Source organism: Coregonus lavaretus, assembly GCF_964263955.1.
Source record: "Coregonus lavaretus genome assembly, contig: HAP1_SCAFFOLD_3072, whole genome shotgun sequence".
Taxonomy (NCBI): Eukaryota; Metazoa; Chordata; class Actinopteri; order Salmoniformes; family Salmonidae; genus Coregonus; species Coregonus lavaretus.
The window spans coordinates 20,561-45,771 of NW_028166163.1; the positions used below are offsets into that span (position 1 = coordinate 20,561).

At 43.0% G+C, this 25,211-nt stretch overlaps 1 protein-coding gene across 1 annotated transcript in view; it reads right to left on the reverse strand.

The window, feature by feature from the left end:
* Window positions 1-25,211, reverse strand: part of LOC311114998 (ral GTPase-activating protein subunit beta-like) — a gene marked incomplete at its 3' end in the record, with an annotated part of 59,252 nt that overhangs the window by 19,003 nt on the left and 15,038 nt on the right. Inside the window, exons 3-13 of the mRNA XM_084190221.1 lie at window positions 24,074-24,276; window positions 23,332-23,501; window positions 22,708-22,894; window positions 22,309-22,440; window positions 21,718-21,899; window positions 21,237-21,284; window positions 18,033-18,184; window positions 17,590-17,806; window positions 2,094-2,295; window positions 1,610-1,777; window positions 659-773 (exon numbers count right to left, since the gene is read on the reverse strand). Coding sequence (XP_084046347.1) covers window positions 659-773; window positions 1,610-1,777; window positions 2,094-2,295; window positions 17,590-17,806; window positions 18,033-18,184; window positions 21,237-21,284; window positions 21,718-21,899; window positions 22,309-22,440; window positions 22,708-22,894; window positions 23,332-23,501; window positions 24,074-24,276 — 1,776 coding nt within the window. The remainder of the gene's footprint in view (window positions 1-658; window positions 774-1,609; window positions 1,778-2,093; window positions 2,296-17,589; window positions 17,807-18,032; window positions 18,185-21,236; window positions 21,285-21,717; window positions 21,900-22,308; window positions 22,441-22,707; window positions 22,895-23,331; window positions 23,502-24,073; window positions 24,277-25,211) is intronic.

The following is a 25,211-nucleotide window of genomic DNA, read 5'->3' on the forward strand; positions in this document are numbered from 1 at the left end:
GACAACCCTCTGGAACTACAGGGCATTGCAACTGTTAACTAAAACAGACAGTTTAGTAGAAATTCAGTATAACACAAAACGACTAAACATTGATTTAAGTCCAAGTCCCTGTCCATCGATTGTATCCATATGTAAATTATAAGAGCCATCCATACCATTTCCTCATTTTATTCGGTGCTAATTTTTTCTCATTAATTTAGGGTTGATATAAGGCATATTAGCTGTGTCTACACAACTAATTACATTTACATTTTAGTCATTTAGCAGACGCTCTTATCCAGAGAGCGACTTACAGTTAGTGAGTGCATACATGAATGTTTTATTTTTTCATACTGTCATCCCCCGTGGGAATCGAACCCACAACCCTGGCATTGCAAATGCCATGGTCTACCAACTGAGCTACATCCCTGCTGGCCATTCCCTCCCCTACCCTGGACGACGCTGGGCCAATTGTGCGCCACCCCATGGGTCTCCCGGTCGCGGCCGGCTACGACAGAGCCTGGATTCGAACCAGGATCTCTAGTGGCACAGCTAGCCCTGCGATGCAGTGCCTTAGACCAATGGTGTGGGACTTGGAGCATCTTGAAGACTACGAGGTTTGAAAACATCGGACAAACTTTGGTTTTAGAGTGTAATGTTCCTTTAATGACAGGTTTACCTCTGACTTGACGTTGCCAAAGTGGTGTGGCAGAGGCAGCATGGACAGCAGGATGTTGATGGAGGCTCTCCTCAGGTCTGTAGGGTTCACGTAGGTCTTAAACTTTGACAGCTCTCTGGAAAGGAGGAAATAACAAGTTACTTTATATAAAATGACAAACATTCAAAGGATATACAAAGGAGTTAGGCTCCTTTTAAATGTTTGTCATTAACTCCTTTTGAATATTTGTTATTGGAGTTAAAACTTAAATGACAAACATTAAAAGGAGACAGCAGTCAGATACCATGTTTAACCAACAATCAATTGTCCACTGATAAGACTCCTCAAACTATTTCTTACATTGACATTTTAGTTTTTTTCAAGCGTATACAGTGAGTTATGTTAAAATGTTCATTTCTGGGCATTTCCCTTGTGTGACACTAACAGACAAACATACAAAGACAACCTTCACCCGAAGAGCTAAACACACAGATTTCTGTCAACACTGCATTCATTATGCAGGCAGATGTCCTTAACAGAGACCATTTGACTAACTTTCTGTCAAACATCATAAGACTAATTAGACAAGGTACATTTCCTGAGGAAAATGTGTGCGCTTGCTTCAGCTGTATAAGCTGTAAAAGCAGTTTCAGCACAGGAGAGTTTAGAATATTGAGAAGTATGGGGAAGAACAATAGTAGCTATTCTTTCAGCAAGCAAACTTAAAAGCTGGAATCCGCATTAGGAGAAACAGCACCACTGTTCACCCCCAGCACATTTGTTATTGTTTTTGTAAAAAAAAAAAGAAGCTATACATACTCTGCTGTCCTATCGCGCATGCAATGATTTCCAAGAGAAAATAAACTTTGTTCGTTGTTTGACGTAATTTCATTGTTTTTGTAATATCGCAAACGGATGTGGCAGTTTCACCACGACTGATTCCAGCTTTAATATAGATGTAGCATTAGTCACCGGTCGGGGAGGATGTTCTCCAGGGCAGAGATGAAGTAGGGGACCACCACGTTGATGCCCTTCAGGTCGGAGCAGAAGAGGGCAGAGGAGTTGAGGACGATGCTGGCTAGGACCGGTCGGCAGATGTAGTCGGAGATCTGGAGGCCCTGGATCAGAACCATGTAGAACCTGGGGAGCGGAGACAGAGAATGGTTTAGTCTAAGTGGAGCTTTTTAGACAGACCCAGAGGAGAATCCAGAAAGCAGCATTATTAAGTTAGCTGGCTAAGTATGATGAACAGCCACATAACTCTGGTCCTGGGGCCCCCAAGGGGTGCACATTCTTGTTTTTGCCCTAGCATTACCACACCTAATTCAAATAATCAAAAGGAGTCAAATCAAGTAGGTGAGTTGAATCAAATATGTTAAAGCTAGGGCAGAAAATGTGCACCCCTTTAGGTCACCAAGCCCAGGATTGGGAAACACTACGTTAAACATGTGGGTACCTGGACAGGTAAACGGGCAGGATCTCCTCGCCGGTCTTCTTGCTGCAGAAGATCCTGCAGAGGGTCCCACAGGCCTCGGCCCGGCCCGACTCATAGTTGTCGGGGAACTCGTTGGCGTCGAACATGGGGTTGGACACCATGGTGTCTGTGGACATCTGGGAGCCCTGCCTCCTCGGCTCTACACCCGCCTGAGTGGCCAGGGCTGGGGGGGAGAAAAACACAAGAATGGGGGACGGAGTAGAAGAGGGGGAGCAGAATAGAGAGGAAGGGGGTAGAGATAAGGGAGAGAGAGAAAAACACAAGAATGGAGAATGGTTAAGGAGAGGGTGGGGGTAGAAAAGCGAGAGAAACCGCACCCATTGCCACACCCACCCCCCTGAAAGATACCTCTAAGATATCAGTGAGCTGAAACATGTTTTCAAATGTTGTGCTAATGGAATGGTACAATGGAGGATATTTACTATCAAGTCCATTTTTACTTACTTTAACCTGACCGACTGCCTTTACCCGGACAGCTCTACTGCTCCACACCCTATTCCCTATATAGTGCTATGGGCCCTGGTCAAAAGTAGTGCACTATATAGGGAATAGGGTGCCATTTCAGAATGCAATTTATGAATTTTGTCATTTATAAGATAAAAGTGTGTATGTATGTGTGTGTGTGTGTGTATATATACACTGCTCAAAAAAAATAAAGGGAACAATTAAACAACACAATGTAACTCCAAGTCAATCACACTTCTGTGAAATCAAACTGTCCACTTAGGAAGCAACACTGATTGACAATACATTTCACATGCTGTTGTGCAAATGGAATAGACAACAGGTGGAAATTATAGGCAATTAGCAAGACATCCCCAATAAAGGACTGGTTTTGCAGGTGGTGACCACAGACCACTTCTCAGTTCCTATGCTTCCTGGCTGATGTTTTGGTCACTTTTGAATGCTGGCGGTGCTTTCACTCTAGTGGTAGCATGAGACAGAGTCTACAACCCACACAAGTGGCTCAGGTAGTGCAGCTCATCCAGGATGGCACATCAATGCGAGCTGTGGCAAGAAGGTTTGCTGTGTCTGTCAGCGTAGTGTCCAGAGCATGGAGGCGCTACCAGGAGACAGGCCAGTACATCAGGAGATGTGGAGGAGGCCGTAGGAGGGCAACAACCCAGCAGCAGGACCGCTACCTTCGCCTTTGTGCAAGGAGGAGCAGGAGGAGCACTGCCAGAGCCCTGCAAAATGACCTCCAGCAGGCCACAAATGTGCATGTGTCTGCTCAAACGGTCAGAAACAGTCTCCATGAGGGTGGTATGAGGGCCCGACGTCCACAGGTGGGGGTTGTGCTTACAGCCCAACACCGTGCAAGACGTTTGGCATTTGCCAGAGAACACCAAGATTGGCAAATTCGCCACTGGCGCCCTGTGCTCTTCACAGATGAAAGCAGGTTCACACTGAGCACGTGACAGAGTCTGGAGACGCCGTGGAGAATGTTCTGCTGCCTGCAACATCCTCCAGCATGACCGGTTTGGCGTTGGGTCAGACATGGTGTGGGGTGGCATTTCTTTGGGGGGGCCGCACAGCCCTCCAGAGGTAGCCTGACTGCCATTAGGTACCGAGATGAGATCCTCAGACCCCTTGTGAGACTATATGCTGGTGCGGTTGGCCCTGGGTTCCTCCTAATGCAAGACAATGCTAGACCTCATGTGGCTGGAGTGTGTCAGCAGTTCCTGCAAGAGGAAGGCATTGATGCTACGGACTGGCCCGCCCGTTCCCCAGACCTGAATCCAATTGAGCACATCTGGGACATCATGTCTCGCTCCATCCACCAACGCCACGTTGCACCACAGACTGTCCAGGAGTTGGCGGATGCTTTAGTCCAGGTCTGGGAGGAGATCCCTCAGGAGACCATCTGCCACCTCATCAGGAGCATGCCCAGGCATTGTAGGGAGGTCATACAGGCACGTGGAGGCCACACACACACTACTGAGCCTCATTTTGACTTGTTTTAAGGACATTACATCAAAGTTGGATCAGCCTGTAGTGTGGTTTTCCACTTTAATTTTGAGGGTGACTCCAAATCCAGACCTCCATGGGTTGATAAATTTGATTTCCATTGATAATTTTTGTGTGATTTTGTTGTCAGCACATTCAACTATGTAAAGAAAAAAGTATTTAATAAGATTATTTCATTCATTCAGATCTAGGATGTGTTATTTCAGTGTTCCCTTAAATTTTTTGAGCAGTATATATATATATATATATACACACACAGTGGGGAGAAAAAGTATTTGATACACTGCCGATTTTGCAGGTTTTCCTACTTACAAAGCATGTAGAGGTCTGTAATTTTTATCATAGGTACACTTCAACTGTGAGAGACGGAATCTAAAACAAAAATCCAGAAAATCACATGTATGATTTTTAAGTAATTAATTTGCATTTTATTGCATGACATAAGTATTTGATCACCTACCAACCAGTAAGAATTCCGGCTCTCACAGACCTGTTAACTGCACCTGTTTGAACTCGTTACCTGTATAAAAGACACCTGTCCACACACTCAATCAAACAGACTCCAACCTCTCCACAATGGCCAAGACCAGAGAGCTGTGTAAGGACATCAGGGATAAAATTGTAGACCTGCACAAGGCTGTGATGGGCTACAGGATAATAGGCAAGCAGCTTGGTGAGAATGCAACAACTGTTGGCGCAATTATTAGAAAATGGAAGAAGTTCAAGATGACGGTCAATCACCCTCGGCCTGGGGCTCCATGCAAGATCTCACCTCGTGGGGCATCAATGATCATGAGGAAGGTGAGGGATCAGCCCAGAACTACACGGCAGGACCTGGTCAATGACCTGAAGAGAGCTGGGACCACAGTCTCAAAGAAAACCATTAGTAACACACTACGCCGTCATGGATTAAAATCCTGCAGCGCACGCAAGGTCCCCATGCTCAAGCCAGTGCATGTCCAGGCCCGTCTGAAGTTTGCCAACGACCATCTGGATGATCCAGAGGAGGAATGGGAGAAGGTCATGTGGTCTGATGAGACAAAAATAGAGCTTTTTGGTCTAAACTCCACTCGCCGTGTTTGGAGGAAGAAGAAGGATGAGTACAGCCCCAAGAACACCATCCCAACCGTGAAGCATGGAGGTGGAAACATCATTCTTTGGGGATGCCTTTCTGCAAAGGGGACAGGACGACTGCACCGTATTGAGGGGAGGATGGATGGGGCCATGTATCGCGAGATCTTGGCCAACAACCTCCTTCCCTCAGTAAGAGCATTGAAGATGGGTCGTGGGTGGGTCTTCCAGCATGACAACGACCCGAAACACACAGCCAGGGCAACTAAGGAGTGGCTCCGTAAAAAGCATCTCAAGGTCCTGGAGTGGCCTAGCCAGTCTCCAGACCTGAACCCAATAGAATCTTTGGAGGGAGCTGAAAGTCCGTATTGCCCAGCGACAGCCCCGAAACCTGAAGGATCTGGAGAAGGTCTGTATGGAGGAGTGGGCCAAAATCCCTGCTGCAGTGCGTGCAAACCTGGTCAAGACCTACAGGAAACGTATGATCTCTGTAATTGCAAACAAAGGTTTCTGTACCAAATATTACGTTCTGCTTTTCTGATGTATCAAATACTTATGTCATGCAATAAAATGCAAATTAATTACTTAACAATCATACAATGTGATTTTCTGGATTTTTGTTTTAGATTCCGTCTCTCACAGTTGAAGTGTACCTATGATAAAAATTACAGACCTCTACATGCTTTGTAAGTAGGAAAACCTGCAAAATCGGCAGTGTATCAAATACTTGTTCTCCCCACTGTGTGTGTGTATATATATATATATATATATATATATATATATATATATATATATACATACATACACACACACACACACACACACATATACAGTGGGGAAAAAAAGTATTTAGTCAGCCACCAATTGTGCAAGTTCTGCCACTTAAAAAGATGAGAGAGGCCTGTAATTTTCATCATAGGTACACGTCAACTATGACAGACAAAATGAGAAAAAAAAATCCAGAAAATCACACTGTAGGATGTTTAATGAATTTATATTCAAATTATGGTGGAAAATAAGTATTTGGTCAATAACAAAAGTTTCTCAATACTTTGTTATATACCCTTTGTTGGCAATGAAACAGGTCAAACGTTTTCTGTAAGTCTTCACAAGGTTTTCACACACTGTTGCTGGTATTTTGGCCCATTCCTCCATGCAGATCTCCGCTAGAGCAGTGATGTTTTGGGGCTGTCGCTGGGCAACACGGACTTTCAACTCACTCCAAAGATTTTCTATGGGGTTGAGATCTGGAGACTGGCTAGGCCACTCCAGGACCTTGAAATGCTTCTTACGAAGCCACTCCTTCGTTGCCCGGGCGGTGTGTTTGGGATCATTGTCATGCTGAAAGACCCAGCCACGTTTCATCTTCAATGCCCTTGCTGATGGAAGGAGGTTTTCACTCAAAATCTCACGATACATGGCCCCATTCATTCTTTCCTTTACACGGATCAGTCGTCCTGGTCCCTTTGCAGAAAAACAGCCCCAAAGCATGATGTTTCCACCCCCAATGCTTCACAGTAGGTATGGTGTTCTTTGGATGCAACTCAGCATTCTTTGTCCTCCAAACACGACGAGTTGAGTTACCAAAAAGTTCTATTTTGGTTTCATCTGACCATATGACATTCTCCCAATCCTCTTCTGGATCATCCAAATGCACTCTAGCAAACTTCAGACGGGCCTGGACATGTACTGGCTTAAGCAGGGGGACACGTCTTGCACTGCAGGATTTGAGTCCCTGGCGGCGTAGTGTGTTACTGATGGTAGGCTTTGTTACTTTGGTCCCAGCTCTCTGCAGGTCATTCACTAGGTCCCCCCCGTGTGGTTCTGGGATTTTTGCTCACCGTTCTTGTGATCATTTTGACCCCACGGGGTGAGATCTTGCGTGGAGCCCCAGATCGAGGGAGATTATCAGTGGTCTTGTATGTCTTCCATTTCCTAATAATTGCTCCCACAGTTGATTTCTTCAAACCAAGCTGCTTACCTATTGCAGATTCAGTCTTCCCAGCCTGGTGCAGGTCTACCATTTTGTTTCTGGTGCCCTTTGACAGCTCTTTGGTCTTGGCCATAGTGGAGTTTGGAGTGTGACTGTTTGAGGTTGTGGACAGGTGTCTTTTATACTGATTACAAGTTCAAACAGGTGCCATTAATACAGGTAACGAGTGGAGTACAGAGGAGCCTCTTAAAGAAGAACTTACAAGTCTGTGAGAGCCAGAAATCTTGCTTGTTTGTAGGTGACCAAATACTTATTTTCCACCATAATTTGCAAATAAATTCATAAAAAATCCTACAATGTGATTTTCTGGATTTTTTTTCTCTCAATTTGTCTGTCATAGTTAACGTGTACCTATGATGAAAATTACAGGCCTCTCTCATCTTTTTAAGTGGGAGAACTTGCACAATTGGTGGCTGACTAAATACTTTTTTCCCCCACTGTACATACACACTTCTTTCTTATAAATGGCTAAATTCATAAATTGCAATGTCTACTTATTAGCTGACTGGAAATTCACACAAGGCAAGATATACGGCTCAAATATACTGACCAAACATCCACCATATCATGTAATATAGGCCTAGAGGCTAGAGTAAATACCAACTCAAGGTTATCAACTGAGGAACAAATAACGCTGCGGGGGAAGAAACTCAATGTTTGTTGGTTTCTTTGGAAAATAAGTGTTAGTGTGTAAGATCCTGTGGAGTGAGATTACAGGATCCAGGTCTGGTGGAGCAATACTAGGTCAGTTTGATTCCAGGCAAAACGGGGAAGTGGTTTGGCACGTTTAGGTCATATTAATTAGGGCACACTGTAGCAAAAACAAAAATGAGTGTTTCTTATTGGACAGGTTAAGGAAGTCTTTCTTCTTGTTTCCATCAGATTTCTTCCGTTTGGTACCTAATAATATATACAGTGCCTTCGGAAAGTATCGAGACCTCTTTACTTTTTCTACATTTTGTTACGTTACAGCCTTATTCTAAAATTGATTAAATATTTATTTTTTCTCATCAATCTACACACAATACTACATAATGACAAAGTGAAAACAGGTTTTTAGAAATGTTTGCAAATGTATTACAAATAAAAAACAGAAATACCCCAAGTTACATAAGTATTCAGACCCTTTGCTATGAGACTCGAAATTGAGCTCAGGTGCATCCTGGTTCCATTGATCATCCATGAGATGTTTCTACAACGTGATTGGAGTCCACCTGTGGTAAATTCAATTGATTGGACATAATTTGGAAAGGCACACACCTGTCTATATAAGGTCCCACAGTTGACAGTGCATGTCAGAGCAAAAACCAAGCCATGAGGTCAAAGGAATTGTCCGTAGAGCCCAAGACTGTAATCGCTGCCAAAGATGCTTCAACAAAGTACTGAGTACAAAGGGTCTGAATTCTTATGTAAATGTAATATTTCCAGTTTTTATTTTTAATAAATTAGCAAACATTTCTAAAAACCAGTTTTTGCTTTGTCATTATGGGGTATTGTGTGTAGATTCATGAGGGGGGGTAAAACTATTTAATCCATTTTAGAATAAGGCTGTAACGTAACAAAATGTTGAACAAGAGTTTTTCTTTATTTCTTACTCTTTTTTACATTGTAGAATAATAGTGAAGACATCAAGCTATGAAATAACACATATGGAATCATGTAGTAACCAAAAAAGTTAAACAAATCAAAATATTATTCAAATAGCCACCCTTTGCCTTGATGACAGCTTTGCACACTCTTGGCATTTTCTCAACCAGCTTCATGAGGTAGTCACCTGGAATGCATTTCAATTAACAGGTGTGCCTTCTTAAAAGTTAATTAGTGGAATTTATTTCCTTCTTAATGCGGTTGAGCTAATCAGTTGTGTTGTGACAAGGTAGGGGGGGTATACAGAAGATAGCCCTATTTGGTAAAATACCAAGTCCATATTATGACAAGAACAGCTCAAATAAGCAAAGAGAAACGACAGTCCATTATTACTTTAAGACATGAAGGTCAGTCAATACGGAACATTTCAAGTGCAGTCGCAAAAACCATCAAGCGCTATGATGAAACTGGCTCTCACGAGGACCGCCACAGGAATGGAAGACCCAGAGGATAAGTTCATTAGAGTTACCAGCCTCAGAAATTGCAGACCAAATAAATGCTTCACAGGGTTCAAGTAACAGACACATCTCAACATCAACTGTTCAGAGGAGACTGTGTGAATCAAGCCTTTCATGGTTGAATTGCTGCAAAGAAACCACTACTAAAGGACACCAATAATAAGAAGAGACTTGCTTGGGCCAACAAACACGAGCAATGGACACTAGACCGGTGGAAATGTGTCCTTTGGTCTGGAGTCCAAATTAGACATTTTTGGTTCCAACCGCTGTGTCTTTGTGAGACGCGGTGTGGATGAACGGATGATCTCTGCATGTGTATTTCCCACCGTAAAGCATGGAGGTGGTGGTGTTAGGTAACTTAGTGGTTAAGAGTGTTGTGCCTGTAACCGAAAGGTCGCTGGTTCTAATCCCTGAGCCGACTAGGTGAAATATCTGTCGATGTGCCCTTGAGCAAGGCACTTAACCCTAATTGCTCCTGTAAGTCGCTCTGGATAAGAGCGTCTGCTAAATGACTAAAATGTAAAATGTGTTATGGTGTGGGGGTGCTTTGCTGGTGAAACTGTCTGTGATTTATTTAGAATTCAAGGCACACTTAACCAGCATGGCTACCACAGCATTCTGCAACGATACGCCATCCCATCTGGTTTGGGCTTAGTGGGACGATCCTTTGTTTTTCAACAGGACAATGACTCAACACATCTCCAGGCTGTGTAAGGGCTATTTTACCAAGAAGGAGAGTGATGGAGTGCTGCATCAGGTGACCTGTCCTCCACAATCCCCCGACCTCAACACAATTGAGATGGTTTGAATTCAGTCGGACGGCAGAGTGAAGGAAAATCAGCCAACAAGTGCTCAGCATATGTGGGAACTCCTTCAAGACTGTTGGAAAAGCATTCCAGGTGAAGCTGGTTGAGAGAATGCCAAGAGTGTGCAAAGCTGTCATAAAGGCAAAGGGTGGCTATTTAAAAAAATCTAAAATCTAAAATATATTTTGATTTGTTTAACACTTTTTTGGTTACTACATGATTCCATGTGTGTTATTTCATAGTTTTGATGTCTTCACTATTATTCTACAATGTAGAAAATAGTAAAAATAAAGAAAAAACGTTGAATGAGTAGGTGTGTCCAAACTTTTGACTGGTACTGTATGTATGTATGTATGTATGTATGTATGTATGTATGTATGTATGTATGTATGTATGTATGTATGTATATATATATATATATATATATATATATATATATATATATATATATATATATATATATATATATATATACACACACATATACACATACATACATACACTACCGTTCAAAAGTTTGGGGTCACTTAGAAATGTCCTTGTTTTCCATGAAAACATACATGAAATTAGTTTGAATAGGAAATATAGCAAAATGAATAGGAAATGTAGTCATTGACAAGGTTAGAAATAAATGATTTTTAATTGAAATAATAATTGTGTCCTTTAAACGTAGCTTTCGTCAAAGAATCCTCCATTTGCAGCAATTACAGCCTTGCAGACCTTTGGCATTCTAGTTGTCAATTTGTTGAGGTAATCTGAAGAGATTTCACCCCATGCTTCCTGAAGCACCTCCCACAAGTTGGATTGGCTTGATGGGCACTTCTTACGTACCATACGGTCAAGCTGCTCCCACAACAGCTCAATAGGGTTGAGATCCGGTGACTGTGCTGGCCACTCCATTATAGACAGAATACCAGCTGACTGCTTCTTCCCTAAATAGTTCTTGCATAGTTTGGAGCTGTGCTTTGGGCCATTGCCCTGTTGTAGGAGGAAATTGGCTCCAATCAAGCACCGTCCACAGGGTATGGCATGGCATTGCAAAATGGAGTGATAGCCTTCCTTCTTCAAGATCCCTTTTACACTGTACAAATCTCCCACTTTACCACGAAGAATAGACTGACGAGTTTCAAAAGACATTTCTTTGTTTCTGGCCATTTTGAGCCTGTAATCAAACCCACAATTGCTGATGCTCCAGATACTCAACTAGTCTCAAGAAGGCCAGTTTTATTGCTTCTTTAATCAGCACAACAGTTTTCAGCTGTGCTAACATAATTGCAAAAGGGTTTTCTAATGATCAATTAGACTTTTAAAATGATAAACTTGGATTAGCAAACACAACGTGCCATTGGAACACAGGACTGATGGTTGCTGATAAATGGGCCTCTGTACGCCTATGTAGATATTCCATTACAAATCAGCCGTTTCCAGCTACAATAGCCATTTACAACATTAACAATGTCTACACCGTATTTCTGATCAATTTGATGTTATTTTAATGGACAAGGATATTTCTAAGTGACCCCAAACCTTTGAATGGTAGTTTATATATACAGTGGGGAGAATAAGTATTTGATACACTGCCGATTTTGCAGGTTTTCCTACTTACAAAGCATGTAGAGGTCTGTAATTTTTATCATAGGTACACTTCAACTGTGAGAGACGGAATCTAAAACAAAAATCACATTGTATGATTTTTAAGTAATTCCTTTATATTTTATTGCATGACATAAGTATTTGATACATCAGAAAAGCAGAACTTAATATTTGGTACAGAAACCTTTGTTTGCAATTACAGAGATCATACGTTTCCTGTAGGTCTTGACCAGGTTTGCACACACTGCAGCAGGGATTTTGGCCCACTCCTCCATACAGACCTTCTCCAGATACTTCAGGTTTCGGGACTGTCGCTGGGCAATACGGACTTTCAGCTCCCTCCAAAGATTTTCTATTGGGTTCAGGTCTGGAGACTGGCTAGGCCACTCCAGGACCTTGAGATGCTTCTTACGGAGCCACTCCTTAGTTGCCCTGGCTGTGTGTTTCGGGTCGTTGTCATGCTGGAAGACCCAGCCACGACCCATCTTCAATGCTCATACTGAGGGAAGGAGGTTGTTGGCCAAGATCTTGCGATACATGTCCCCATCCATCCTCCCCTCAATACAGTGCAGTCGTCCTGTCCCCTTTGCAGAAAAGCATCCCCAAAGAATGATGTTTCCACCTCCATGCTTCACAGTTGGGATGGTGTTCTTGGGGTTGTACTCATCCTTCTTCTTCCTCCAACCACGGCGAGTGGAGTTTAGACAAAAAAGCTCAATTTTTGTCTCATCAGGCCACATGACCTTCTCCCATTCCTCCTCTGGATCATCCAGATGGTCATTGGCAAACTTCAGACGGGCCTGGACATGCGCTGGCTTGAGCAGGGGGACCTTGCGTGCGCTGCAGGATATTAATCCATGACGGCATAGTGTGTTACTAATGGTTTTCTTTGAGACTGTGGTCCCAGCTCTCTTCAGGTCATTGACCAGGTCCTGCCGTGTAGTTCTGGACTGATCCCTCACCTTCCTCATGATCATTGATGCCCCACGAGGTGAGATCTTGCATGGAGCCCCAGACCGAGGGTGATTGACCGTCATCTTGAACTTCCATTTTCTAATAATTGCACCAACAGTTGTTGCCTTCTCACCAAGCTGCTTGCCTATTGTCCTGTAGCCCATCCCAGCCTTGTGCAGGTCTACAATTTTATCCCTGATGTCCTTACACAGCTCTATGGTCTTGGCCATTGTGGAGAGGTTGGAGTCTGTTTGATTGAGTGTGTGGACAGGTGTCTTTTATACAGTTAACGAGTTCAAACAGGTGCAGTTAATACAGGTAATGAGTGGAGAACAGGAGGGCTTCTTAAAGAAAAACTAACAGGTCTGTGAGAGCCGGAATTCTTACTGGTTGGTAGATGGTCAAATACTTATGTCATGCAATAAAATGCAAATTAATTACTTAAAAATCATACAATGTGATTTTCTGGATTTTTGATTCCGTCTCTCACGGTTGAAGTGTACCTATGATAAAAATTACAGACCTCTACATGCTTTGTAAGTAGGAAAACCTGCAAAATCGGCAGTGTATCAAATACTTGTTCTCCCCACTGTATGTATGCATGCATGTATGTATGTATGTATGTATGTATGTATGTATGTATGTATGTATGTATGTATGTATGTATGTATGTATGTATGTATGTATGTATGTATGTATGTATGTATGTATGTATGTATGTATGTATGTATGTATGTATGTACAGTGAGGGAAAAAAGTATTTTATCCCCTGCTGATTTTGTACGTTTGCCCACTGACAAAGACATGATCAGTCTATAATTTTCATGGTAGGTTTATTTGAACAGTGAGAGACTGTTTTCCCTCACTGTATGTATGTATGTATGTATGTATGTATGTATGTATGTATGTATGTATGTATGTATATATATATAGTCCTGACAACCTCTCCCCCACCCCACCCACGAACACAGGAAGGAAATGGACACTTGTTCTTTCCCCAACAAATCAGCGCAGCAACAATGACAAAGGGCACAAATAAAATTCTAAAACAAAAAATGGCAATCGGATATATGAAAACGACAAGTAAAAAAAATTGTACGGTAAGCTTGTTTTCCTACTTACAAGATTTATAAGAAAGGAGAATTTGACTAATGTAGCTGCAAGATAATAGAAATGGGAAACAAATCAAAGAACAGCATTGATACGATAAGATATGTATTATTCGTGGTCCAAGATTTCATAATGGTTCTTTGTTTTTAGGACTTTTCGTGGTGATATTTCTAGGTGCTCTTAACCCTTTACACTCGTGGGAATGCATATGCATTACCATGGTAGCAATCAAAAGGGAACAGTTTGGAGATTATGGGAAAATTATTAGACTAAAGGTGGGGACAAAACAGTTAATAATAATGTTGATTTTATGTGCATTTTATATTTACTGTACTTTTCACCACATTTGTTGAGAACGAAATCTGAAAATACTCTGGATACATTCAGTAACATGATAAGAATATTCATGAGAAATTACAAGGGTTTGAGAGGTCTGACTTGTGTCTCCAAGTGGCCACATCCTGTACCTCTCCAAAGTGTGCACAGTTCCTACATAATTTCAATGCACTTTTATGACTCAAAGAGTCTTCAATTAGAAGGTGCTTTTTTGAGCTCTCCTAGCTGTGCCGTTGAGGAACTAGAGCAAGCAGACTTTTAGTTGTTTGGAACACAGCCCTGCATCCCCGCCATCACACAATTACTGTTGTTTACGCATTCCAAAAACAGTGGGCATCGTTTGAAAGCGTGTTCTACTGCCAACATGGCTAGCTAAATTACAAAATACGATCTTACGGTGTTAGGCTTTCACAAGGCAATTCAGAGAAACAGATGGTCATTTTGGTGCGCATAGAATAGAGTGACGAGTGCATTCAGATGGGTGGTCCCTGCACATGTCTTCACAATACGACAAACATAGGCTCATTCTGTTCAGAACAACCCAGGGTATGACGTCATGTCATCTTGTAACTGTACATCATAATGATCATAAACGTTGACCCTGTATATGACATGAGTTTTATGATATGGAAATGTGAAGTGCACATTTGGACTAACTGGTGTTTGGCTTGCTTGTACGACATCAAAGCGGTATTTGTTATAAACCTCAATGTCTCATCTTTCAAAATACATTTACTTTATTTACATTCCCTCACTCAGTTGTCCAATTAGCGGGAGGGATGGGGCAACTTCTTGTCGTGTGTGGTGTTCAAGTTCAGAAACGCTGTCAGTCAAAACCAATACTGCGCTTTAAAGCGTTGACCTTGAGCTCTGACGTCATGTATAGCATGTTACTGTACAGCCACTACGTTCCCATTTAAGTGCTTATCAGTGTACAAATCTGCCATTTCGAACCCTTATACGGGTACGGCTGTAAAGAGTTAACATCAGTGTCAACAAAAGACATAGATAGTCGAAACAACCATTATACAAACAATATCATTACACAACTGAAAACTAAACCAAAAGATATTTCATAAACTATGTCTCCTGAACCTATTTGGACTAACTCCTTCACTGACACTCAGAATAGAGTTTTGAAAAAATTATCTTGTCAACAAAGTTAAAGAAATATGCAACATAGCCTAGATCAACTGAAAGACCACATTTTCCATAAAAATAGAGGATAGAACTCACAAGAATCATACTGGCAGCCATCCTACCCATTTCTCACAATTGGAGATGAAGACTAACATCTAACAGCTAGCATCATCCCAACTGAAATTCCCTTTGGCAGCTATTGACACAATGCACTGTCCATTACAAACAGTAAGACCAGCTCAGGGTTTTGTTGTAGAGATCACAGAGGAGTGGAAGCCTGAGCTTAAAGGGATAGTGCGACATTTAGGCAATTAAGCCCTTTTCTCTACTTACCCAGTCAGATGAACAGCATGTTAGCTGTTCCTGTAGACTTCCAGTCATTGCGCTAACGCTAGTTAGTAATGGCTCCAGAAACTACCTTCAACTTCCTTCAAACAAAATTGTATCCAAGTTCATCAGACCCTGGGTAAGTAGAAAAAAAGGCTTCATTGCCAAAATGTCACACTATTCCTTTAAGATCAGGCTTCCACTCCCCTCTGATGTGCACTATCACTTTAAGTTTTCTTTAAAAAAAATTTACCCTTATTTCTCCCCAATTTCATGATATCCAATTGGTAGTTACAGTCTTGTCCCATTGCTTCAACTCCCCTATGGATTTGGGAGAGGCGAAGGTCGAGAGCCATGCATCCTCCGAAACACGACCCTGCCAAGCCGCACTGCTTCTTGACACACTGCTCGCTTAACCCGGAAGCCAGCCGCACCAATGTGTCCGAGGAAACACCGTCCAGCTGGCGACCGAGTCAGCTTGCAGGAGCCCGGCCCACCACAAGGAGTCGCTAGAGCTCGATGGGACAAGGAAATCCCGGCCGGCCAACCCCTCCCGTAACCCAGACGACGCTGGGCAAATTGTGCGCCGCCTCATGGGTCTCCCGGTCACGGCCGGCTGTGACACAGCCTGGGATCGAACCAGGGTCTGTAGTGATGCCTCAAGCACTTCCTTAGACCGCTGCGCCACTCGGGAGGCCCCTTTAAGTGTTTTCACAGGTATGCAACTAAATCAAGTAGGCCTACAATCCAGGATATATCACCACAATTCCCTCCGCACACCACTTTATCCAACTGAAGACCACTGGCTCATCTCCACTTTATCCAACTGAAGACCACTGGCTCATATCCACTTTATCCAACTGAAGAGCACTGGCTCATCTCCACTTTATCCAACTGAAGAGCACTGGCTCATCTCCACTTTATCCAACTGAAGACCACTGGCTCATATCCACTTTATCCAACTGAAGACCACTGGCTCATCTCCACTTTATCCAACTGAAGACCACTGGCTCATCACCACTTTATCCAACTGAAGAGCACTGGCTCATCTCCACTTTATCCAACTGAAGACCACTGGCTCATCACCACTTTATCCAACTGAAGACCACTGGCTCATCACCACTTTATCCAACTGAAGACCACTGGCTCATCTCCACTTTATCCAACTGAAGACCACTGGCTCATCTCCACTTTATCCAACTGAAGAGCACTGGCTCATCTCCACTTTATCCAACTGAAGAGCACTGGCTCATCTCCACTTTATCCAACTGAAGAGCACTGGCTCATCTCCACTTTATCCAACTGAAGAGCACTGGCTCATCTCCACTTTATCCAACTGAAGAGCACTGGCTCATCTCCACTGCTAAATGAAACTGACTCAATATTGTGGCTTGTGTGGGCCAGCAGTTAGTGCCACAGACCCCGGGACACACATGTATACCCTCGACTCTCTCGTCTCCTCTTCACTGTCCTATGCCAATAAAACCACCAAAAACAAAAATAAATGAAACCGCAATAATAGTAGAGAAGGGAGATTATTCTGAGATGAACGATGGTGGATCGGTATCGTGGTCACAATGCTAAAGTGCACTGGCCAATTGTTTTACCAGAGATGTCAGTTCATCTTGCAGGTTGGAATAAAATACAAAAATGGCATAAGGAAATGACATGTAAGACAAATAACACCATGGGTGCATCTCAATAGTCTGAAGTGGATTCATCTTCTTGTCTCCTTTCGTTTCATCCACTGGTCTGAAGGAGTAGAAATGGTGAATACCATTTCCCAGATGAACATCCTGCATATCCTTTTGGAATGGGCCATGTTCATTAGGCAAATGTGGAACATTCATTTACAGATAGAAATATCGGAATAGAGCTGACATGATTGCTCTATATAATATATTTCTATATGAATGTTTTCACAACATCCCTGGCCTGTGTTTTCACAGCTAAATAAGAGACAATAAAGGAAAGGAAGCAACTTTAGACTATTGAGACGCACCCAGTACTAATCAAACCAGTTTTTGACACTTAACCTCCGACCCTGACCTTACCAGTCAAGCTATTGTCTCGGCTCAGGCCCGTGTGGAGCTTGCAGTGCACCAGTGCGGCGTCAAACAGCCACTGGCCAAACAGGTTGAGGACACTGTTGACCTTGGGCCTAGTGGGGGCGGGCAGCGGCCGGGGCTCAGAGCTGGTCAGGTTGGGGCTGGACAGTGGAGAGGTGGAGGACGGCTGGTGGGACACTTTGGGTTGGTGCGTCATATTCGCCTGGATGGGTAGGAGGGTGGGGGATAACCAGGAATGAATTAATTCACTGTCAAACGGGCATATTAAGAATATAAATGTTATGGGACATTAATATTTATTCCCATGATCGTCTGAGGCTTCCTTGGCAAAGGGATGCCGTATTTCTCCCATTTTACTTCAGATCTCGATTTTACTCTGATACAAATGGGCCATCTGAGGAAAAAACTACTCTGGTGTAGGAACCTACTGTGGAGGTTTTACTGGCCGTCTTGATGACCCCCGTGGGTTTGTTGCGGCGGCTGTGAGGGGGCGTGGTGTTGGTGGTGGTGGGGGGCGGCGGCACGCTCAGTCTGTTGATAGGGGTGGGCGGGGCACTGTCCGACCGGGGGCGGGAGATACCTGAGGGAGAGAGAGAGGAGGCGCATCAGAGGATATTCTGGTGTTTCAGGTGAAAACAGCAAGGACCAATCGGGTCCCATTTCCCCTCCACCCATATTTTGGTTAGAAGCGCCACTCGGATCAGGGACGATGTTAGTAACGTCAACATTGGCAGCTCATCATCTTTGCGGTTCACCCTTCCTCCACAAGAGAGAAAGATACCAGCTCAAAATGCACAAGCCATGTGATGTGGATAGATGTCTTCTTTGCTGGGTGATATTCACCACAGATAAAGGAACAATGTAAAACATTTATAAAAATAAGTATATACATTTTTTTTTTAAGAGAGAAAAATCCACACCACAATACATCGAGCAAGTTTCCCAATGTCACATTTTCGCTTCATAGCCTTGGGGTGGCTAGATAGCTAATTTTGATTGACAACACTTTACTTATTCAGATGCTTGGCGCAGACTATCAAACAGATACATGCATATAGTTACTGTCCACACTGACATTGATTGGGTGAGTGCTTCACATTACCACATGGATCAAACCCTCTAAACCTCTTTCTGCAATTTTCAGTGAAGCCCAAAACAATTTATAGGTAAACTGGGTTTCTGTATAAGCACTTTGTGACATCTGCTGATGTAAAAAGGGCTTTATAAATACATTTGATTGATTGATAGCCATCTTTCACAGATTTCAGCACTGATGATGCAACGTGGTGCACCAAACTGCTGCAGATGCCAATTGGACTGTATGGTCCGTTTAGTGGGTTTGCTAGCTAAGCTAACGAGGATATGTTTTATAAACACAAGTCTTGAAGCAACTTGACATACATTGCCACGGTGATGCTGCCACACACACTACACAATGTCTCTCCAAACACGCCATGGAAGATTATGACAACACTTTCCCCAACCAATTATCTCCATTATAACTTTCAAAGTTGATCAAATCTATTTTCTGGTTGATAAGGAAGGATAAGAGCAGGTTTGATTGTCATAAACAGTCATACCTTGCTATATCATCCATTATGCATTTATATTGACAGAATCATGAAAGGCTGCTTCAATTCAAGTGTACCTAAAAAGCTTACAATAGTATAGTCAAAGCGAGGGGTTATTACTAACAGGCCTATACTGTAAATGTGTAATGCTTTTCTACTAGCCTATATGAAAAGACCCAAAATACAGGGGTAGGGAAGTGAGGTTTTCAGGATTGAGACTGTTTGTCGCTGCGGTCCTGAAAGTGATTATGGATTTAAAAGGGCATGTCCACCATTTTTCAACCTCATATTCATAATCTCCAGCACCAAACCAGTGTTTACATATGTGAAAACAGCACATTTCTAAGTGATTAAAAAGATAAGGTCATAAGAAAAAATAATGATTTTTATAAGATTAAAAGTAAACAAACTGTGATTTCCAAAACCTGCAACAAGTTTCTAGCCCAAGGGAGGGTATTTTCTTGCTCTCCACATCACAGCGAATCTCAGTTAGTGTTTTTAAAATGTTGAAACGTTTTATGATGTCCTCAGGTAGAACTTTTAACTTCATATTTGTTTCTACAAAAGTGCCATTTTCACATATGTTGACACTGGTATTGTGCTGGAGATAATGAAAATGAGGTTTAAAAGTGGTGGAGTTGCCCTTTAAGTGCATGCACCAGCTACGTTCACCACACAAATCAGCTTTTTGCCAACCCCAGCAAATCCATCAAAATGTATTCAGCTCCCTTTATGATTGTTTGGGAGCAAACTACTACAGAGTACCATAGGAGGGCATGGAGTGAAGCCTTTCTCGGAAATTGTTCCTAGACACGGCGGCACCTGAAGGAAAGAAAGTGGTCAAAGCACAGCCTGGAATATCAGAACGCCGACAAACCAACCATGACAACATTCACCTGTTCTTTTGGCAGCTGACACAGCCATCGATCAAAATGAAGAATCAAAAACAACTTCGCAGTTTCACATTCTGACACGGTGAATGTTTTTTTTTCCTCCCATAGATGTGTATGAGTATGTTGTTTTTCGTGACTGTAGAAGTGTGGCACCTTTTGTCTTATGCCCAAACACCACTACAGGAAATCCAGTTCGTTATGTCCACAGACGCCTGTGCAATGTTAATGATTGGATTTGATTGGGTTAGGTCCGGTTTAATAGTGTACCTAGAGAGGGAAGTCTGTCACGTATATTGGTCCTAGGAGAAACTGTCACTCCTGAGGGAGAGAGAGACACTAGCGCTGTTTCTGGGGACGAAGAAGAAGAAACTAGAACAAGAAAGAAAAAGAGAAAAATGACAGAAAAGCTGAAACACAAAATGGAGGTTTAGTTGTTGGGCCAAATAACTGCTCAACAAGTTATGAAGTTATGTTAGGTATTTATTAAAGACGTTCTGTGTTTGTGCACTGTACTGTAAGACATAATTGGCCACATAGCTAATCCTAGTCTGCGATTTTCAAAATGGGGGTCTACTACTATTAACCAAAAGATGAATCGAAGTAGTGTTGCGTTGCATGCTAGAAACAATGTATGTGTTTCTTTAAACATGGGGATGTCAAGAGATTTAGGGAAGTATATAGACTGCGTGACAGTGCTTTGATTAAGTATAGGGCCAAAATGCAGAGAGGTCTGCTTGAGTTCAGAAATACAAACATGGTTGAAGTCTAAGACTGTTGGGAGGTGTAGAGCAGGGCATTCCAACTCTGTTCCTGGACCCTCCTAATTAGGGTTGGAGTGAAAACCTACAGGACGGTAGCTCTCCAGGAACAGGGTTGGAGAGCCCTGGTGTAGCTCAACGGGCACAAGACAGTAGAGAAATGAAATGAGAAAATTACAATAAAGCTCTTTTCATTTGAAAATGTCTGGTTCTTGTTTAAAAGCCAGTAAACAAGCCAGGACAAGTTGAGGGGTCAACCCATTAACAAAAGCCTTTAGTCGTTGCTGGTCATAAAATCAAGGTGTTACTAAGTCAAATAACATCTTTCCATGCTTTCCATGATCATTGTCCACAAAATCAGAACCCTTTTACCCTTCATTTGAATGACAAAGACGCAGTTTACTAAGTACCATAAGAGGGCAGTTTCTCTCGAATCTCTCTCTTTGCGACCCCAACACCTAGAGGGGACGGAAGATGTACATGATCTCTTGGTCAGAAGTTCTCCAGCAAAACATGAGAACTGAAGGGATTGGATATGTGTAAGAAATATGAAAAAATCTCCAGCCAGCCTATCAGTGGACAACATGGAACTAATATCATTACATACCTATCCAATTTTTAAGGGCCCGTATTAAGAAATTGTCTCGGAGTAGGGAATGCTGATCTGGAATCAGGTCCCCCCCTCGTCGATGTCATCTTATTAATTACGATATATAAGGGAAAAACTGATCCTTGATCAGCACTCCTACTCTGAGAAGCTTTATGAATACGGGCCCTGATCTACATGAATTGCCTAGAGGAAGAGGCTAGGGGATGTTTCTGGACAGGGCCAAAGTCAACTGTAACAGTATGGATAAAAAGCAATGCTAAGGTGAGGTGAGGTAGTCTTACCCAGGAAGGCGTCCACCAGGCAGCTGACCCCCCTCATGGCCCTGAAAAAGATCTGGGGCAGTTGCTTGAGACAGGGGTGATGTTGGATCACCTCCTGGGGTACGCCGCTCACCCCCAGCAGCTGCTCCTGGAACTTTGGCGTGGAGCTGACCGTCAAAGGGCTGCTCAGGTCCACCGGGTTACTGCAAGAGAAGGAGCGGGAGGGGGGACTTTTAATGTCGAGGTGCAAAAATTGGTCCTGAGCATGTTATTTCTCTCCACAACCCAGCCATGAGAGAGTAACAGTTACATTGATGTAGCCTATTACAATATTTACTACAATATTTCCCCAGATCACTTTCTTAGATCATCTAGAATCATTTTCTTGTACCTTTGGATAAAAAAAAGTGAGGTCCATCCAGTATGTTCTTCATTGAAATAAACAGTGTGATCTGTCTCGGATGATGATCCAAAAAAAGTCATCCCAGTATCATTTTATTATACTAAAATTAGGTCATCGGGGAGCATTTATACCGAATACATTCCAGGTGTAAACAGTAATAACTCTTATTCTGTGACACAGACCCAGATAGCTAGCTGTGTGGAACTCACCTCAGCATGTGCAGAAAGCGGAACCAGGTCTGAGCCACACAGTCATTGTCCATCTCAGTAGGGATGAGGTTGGCCTCCTCCTCTGGGACTTTGTACAGGGGGAAGGACGGACCGTAGGTGAACCGCAACAGTCTGTGCCAAAACAGAACATTTACACTTTCCATTTCAACCATTTCTTATTTGAACATTAACAAACATTTTTTATCTAGAAATGACTGCTGAGAGAAATGACTCCTGCCTGTTATCCAACTAGTTTTGTCCTACCTGAACTTGAGCACTCACATATGTTTCAAAACGTTATGCCCTACTGAACGGGACCCATATGTTTAAGCACTGAGCGTAAACAAAAGCCTGCAAACACAGGGTTGGCGACCACTGGTCTTGTTGTGGTGTGGCTACCTGGAGGTGAGGGCAGCAATGACCTTGCTCCACTGCTCCACCACGGGCGGGTGGTGCCTCCAGTTGGCCAGCATCTCCCTGGCCGTCTTCCAGTAGGGCGGCGTGGGGAAGCAGCGTGTGCAGGCCATGAACCACACCTCAAACAGAACGCTGATCAGCTTCTCAGCCAGCTTCTCCGCTATCCCACCTGAGAGAGTTGGGGGATGGCGGACAGGGGTGAGTAACTTTGAATAGGAAGAATGTTCTGGGTGCATAAAATAGCATATGAGAAAGAACACTGCATCTTCATTTGGAACTAAATAGTAATATTAGCAACTAAGTCAATTAACTTAGTCAAAGCCAAAACCATTATGGGACAAATCCTAATATCCACTTATTAATTATGTATTGATATCAATGGGAGACTAAGTAAACATTTGACTTAAGTGGATGTTAGAAGTTCCCCACGACACTACGAAAAGTACTCAAAGGCTGCCTATACACAGGCAGCCCAATTCTGATATTTTTCTACTAATTGGTCTTCTGACCAATCAAATCAGCTCTTTTGACGATAATTGGGCAAAAGATCAGAATTGGGCTGCCAGTGTAAAGGCAGCCTAATTGCATCTGTTCCGATGGACTGACCTCCGACAGTGGGCGGGGCTAGCAGAGTGTCATTTATGCGTAGCAGGAAGAGCAGCAACACCTCCCAGGTCTCCCGGGCCATGCCGCTGCCCGAATCCCTGGCCAGCTTCAGCACTGCCGTCAGCACCTGCTGGCACAGCCGGAAGTGCATGGGGCTGTAGTGCTCCGGCCTAAAAGAGGAGGGAGGGAGGTGAAGAAAGAGAGAGTTGGGGACCACATTTATAAAGAGAAGCCTGTAATAAACCTCTTCCATACTCCGTTCTCTCTAAGCCTTGTGATTTGGTTTGATGAACTAATGGAGGGTATCTGTCCCTATTTACAATTACCATGTTACATAAGCAATGTACTGCAACTTTTAGAGGTTGGAGCCTTAAGGTCAAGAAGTTGTAATGTAGAACATTGCATAAGATACCCCATAGTTAGCGGTTAGCTAGAGCGTAGACATACAGTTAGCTGTTAGCTATAGCGTAGACACACAGTAAGCCAGAGCGTAGACACACAGTTAGCGGCTATCTAGAGCGTAGACACACAGTTAGCGGCTAGCTAGAGCGTAGACACACAGTTAGCAGCTAGCTAGAGCGTAGACACACAGTTAGCGGCTAGCTAGAGCGTAGACACACAGTTAGCGGCTAAATAGAGCGTAGACACATTGTTAGCCAGAGAGCTTAGACACAAAGTTAGCGGCTAACTAGAACGTAGACAACAGTTAGCCAGAGAGCGTAGACATACAGTTAGCTTGTACCTGGGCATGAAGAGGTTGTGGAGGTGTTTGAGGATGGTCTGCACGTAGAAGTTGGGCTCCTTGACGATGGGCTGGGGGATGGAGTTGCGAGGAGTGACCAGCGCCATCATCCAGTCCGTGTAGACGTCCACACACAGCTTGACCGTGTCCCCGTCCAGAGGAAGGGTCAGGCCGTAGCAGAGCACCTCCATCGTCCACTTCACCTGTAAATCACATCACACAGAGAACTCTGTTGTTAGAAAGAGGTGGATGCATTGGACAAGCTGGACAGTCAGATGTCATGTCAGTGATTGCTGAATACATGGGGACAGGGTGGATTCATGTTTTAACACTTGAAAGCCAATCAAAATAAGATGGCCTAATTGTGCGTTAAGTTAAAAAGAAGTGTTTAGGCCTAATTATTATGATTGTCGTGAAATTAGCTCATTTCAAACACAGGGCTAAAGGGATGGTTCATCTAATTTGGAGAGGTAGGTGAACTAGAGCATGGTGGAACCAGCCTTGCAACGTTCACCATTCTATATCACTTCACGTGTCAAAACAGGAAGGTGAAGACAGCTATTAGGGCTCTGTACCGGTACCCCCTGTATATAGCCTCCCTACTGTTATTTTATTTTACACCTGCTCTTTATTATTTAATTATAAAAAATAAAAATAAAAACGTATCTATTATTTTCTTAAAAACTGCATTGTTGGTTAAGAGCTTGTAAGTAAGCATTTCACTAAGGGTCTACATCTGTTGTATTCGGCGCATGTGGCAAATAAAATTTGATTTGATTTGACTAGGCTGGTTCCACCATGCTAGGTGAACTATCCATTTATTTAACAAATACAGTATTATCCTAAAATACTACCATCTCAAATATGGGATGGTTGTACAAAACACAAGCCCTACAAGCTGTTACATAGCCCAGTGCTATGTTAATAGAATTATCAGGCAAACTAAAACCAGCAGGAAAGACAAGGAGGCACTTAATAAGAGAATGCGTACATTCTTTGGCAGATGGCTTACATTTTTCCTTAGCCTGGCCCTATTACAATCAAGCCATTCCTCTAAATGGCTGCTGGGACTGGGACTGGGGCGAGCTCAAGGAGCCGTAGTCCACTGGGGTGGAGAAACAGTCAATAAAGTTGCAGG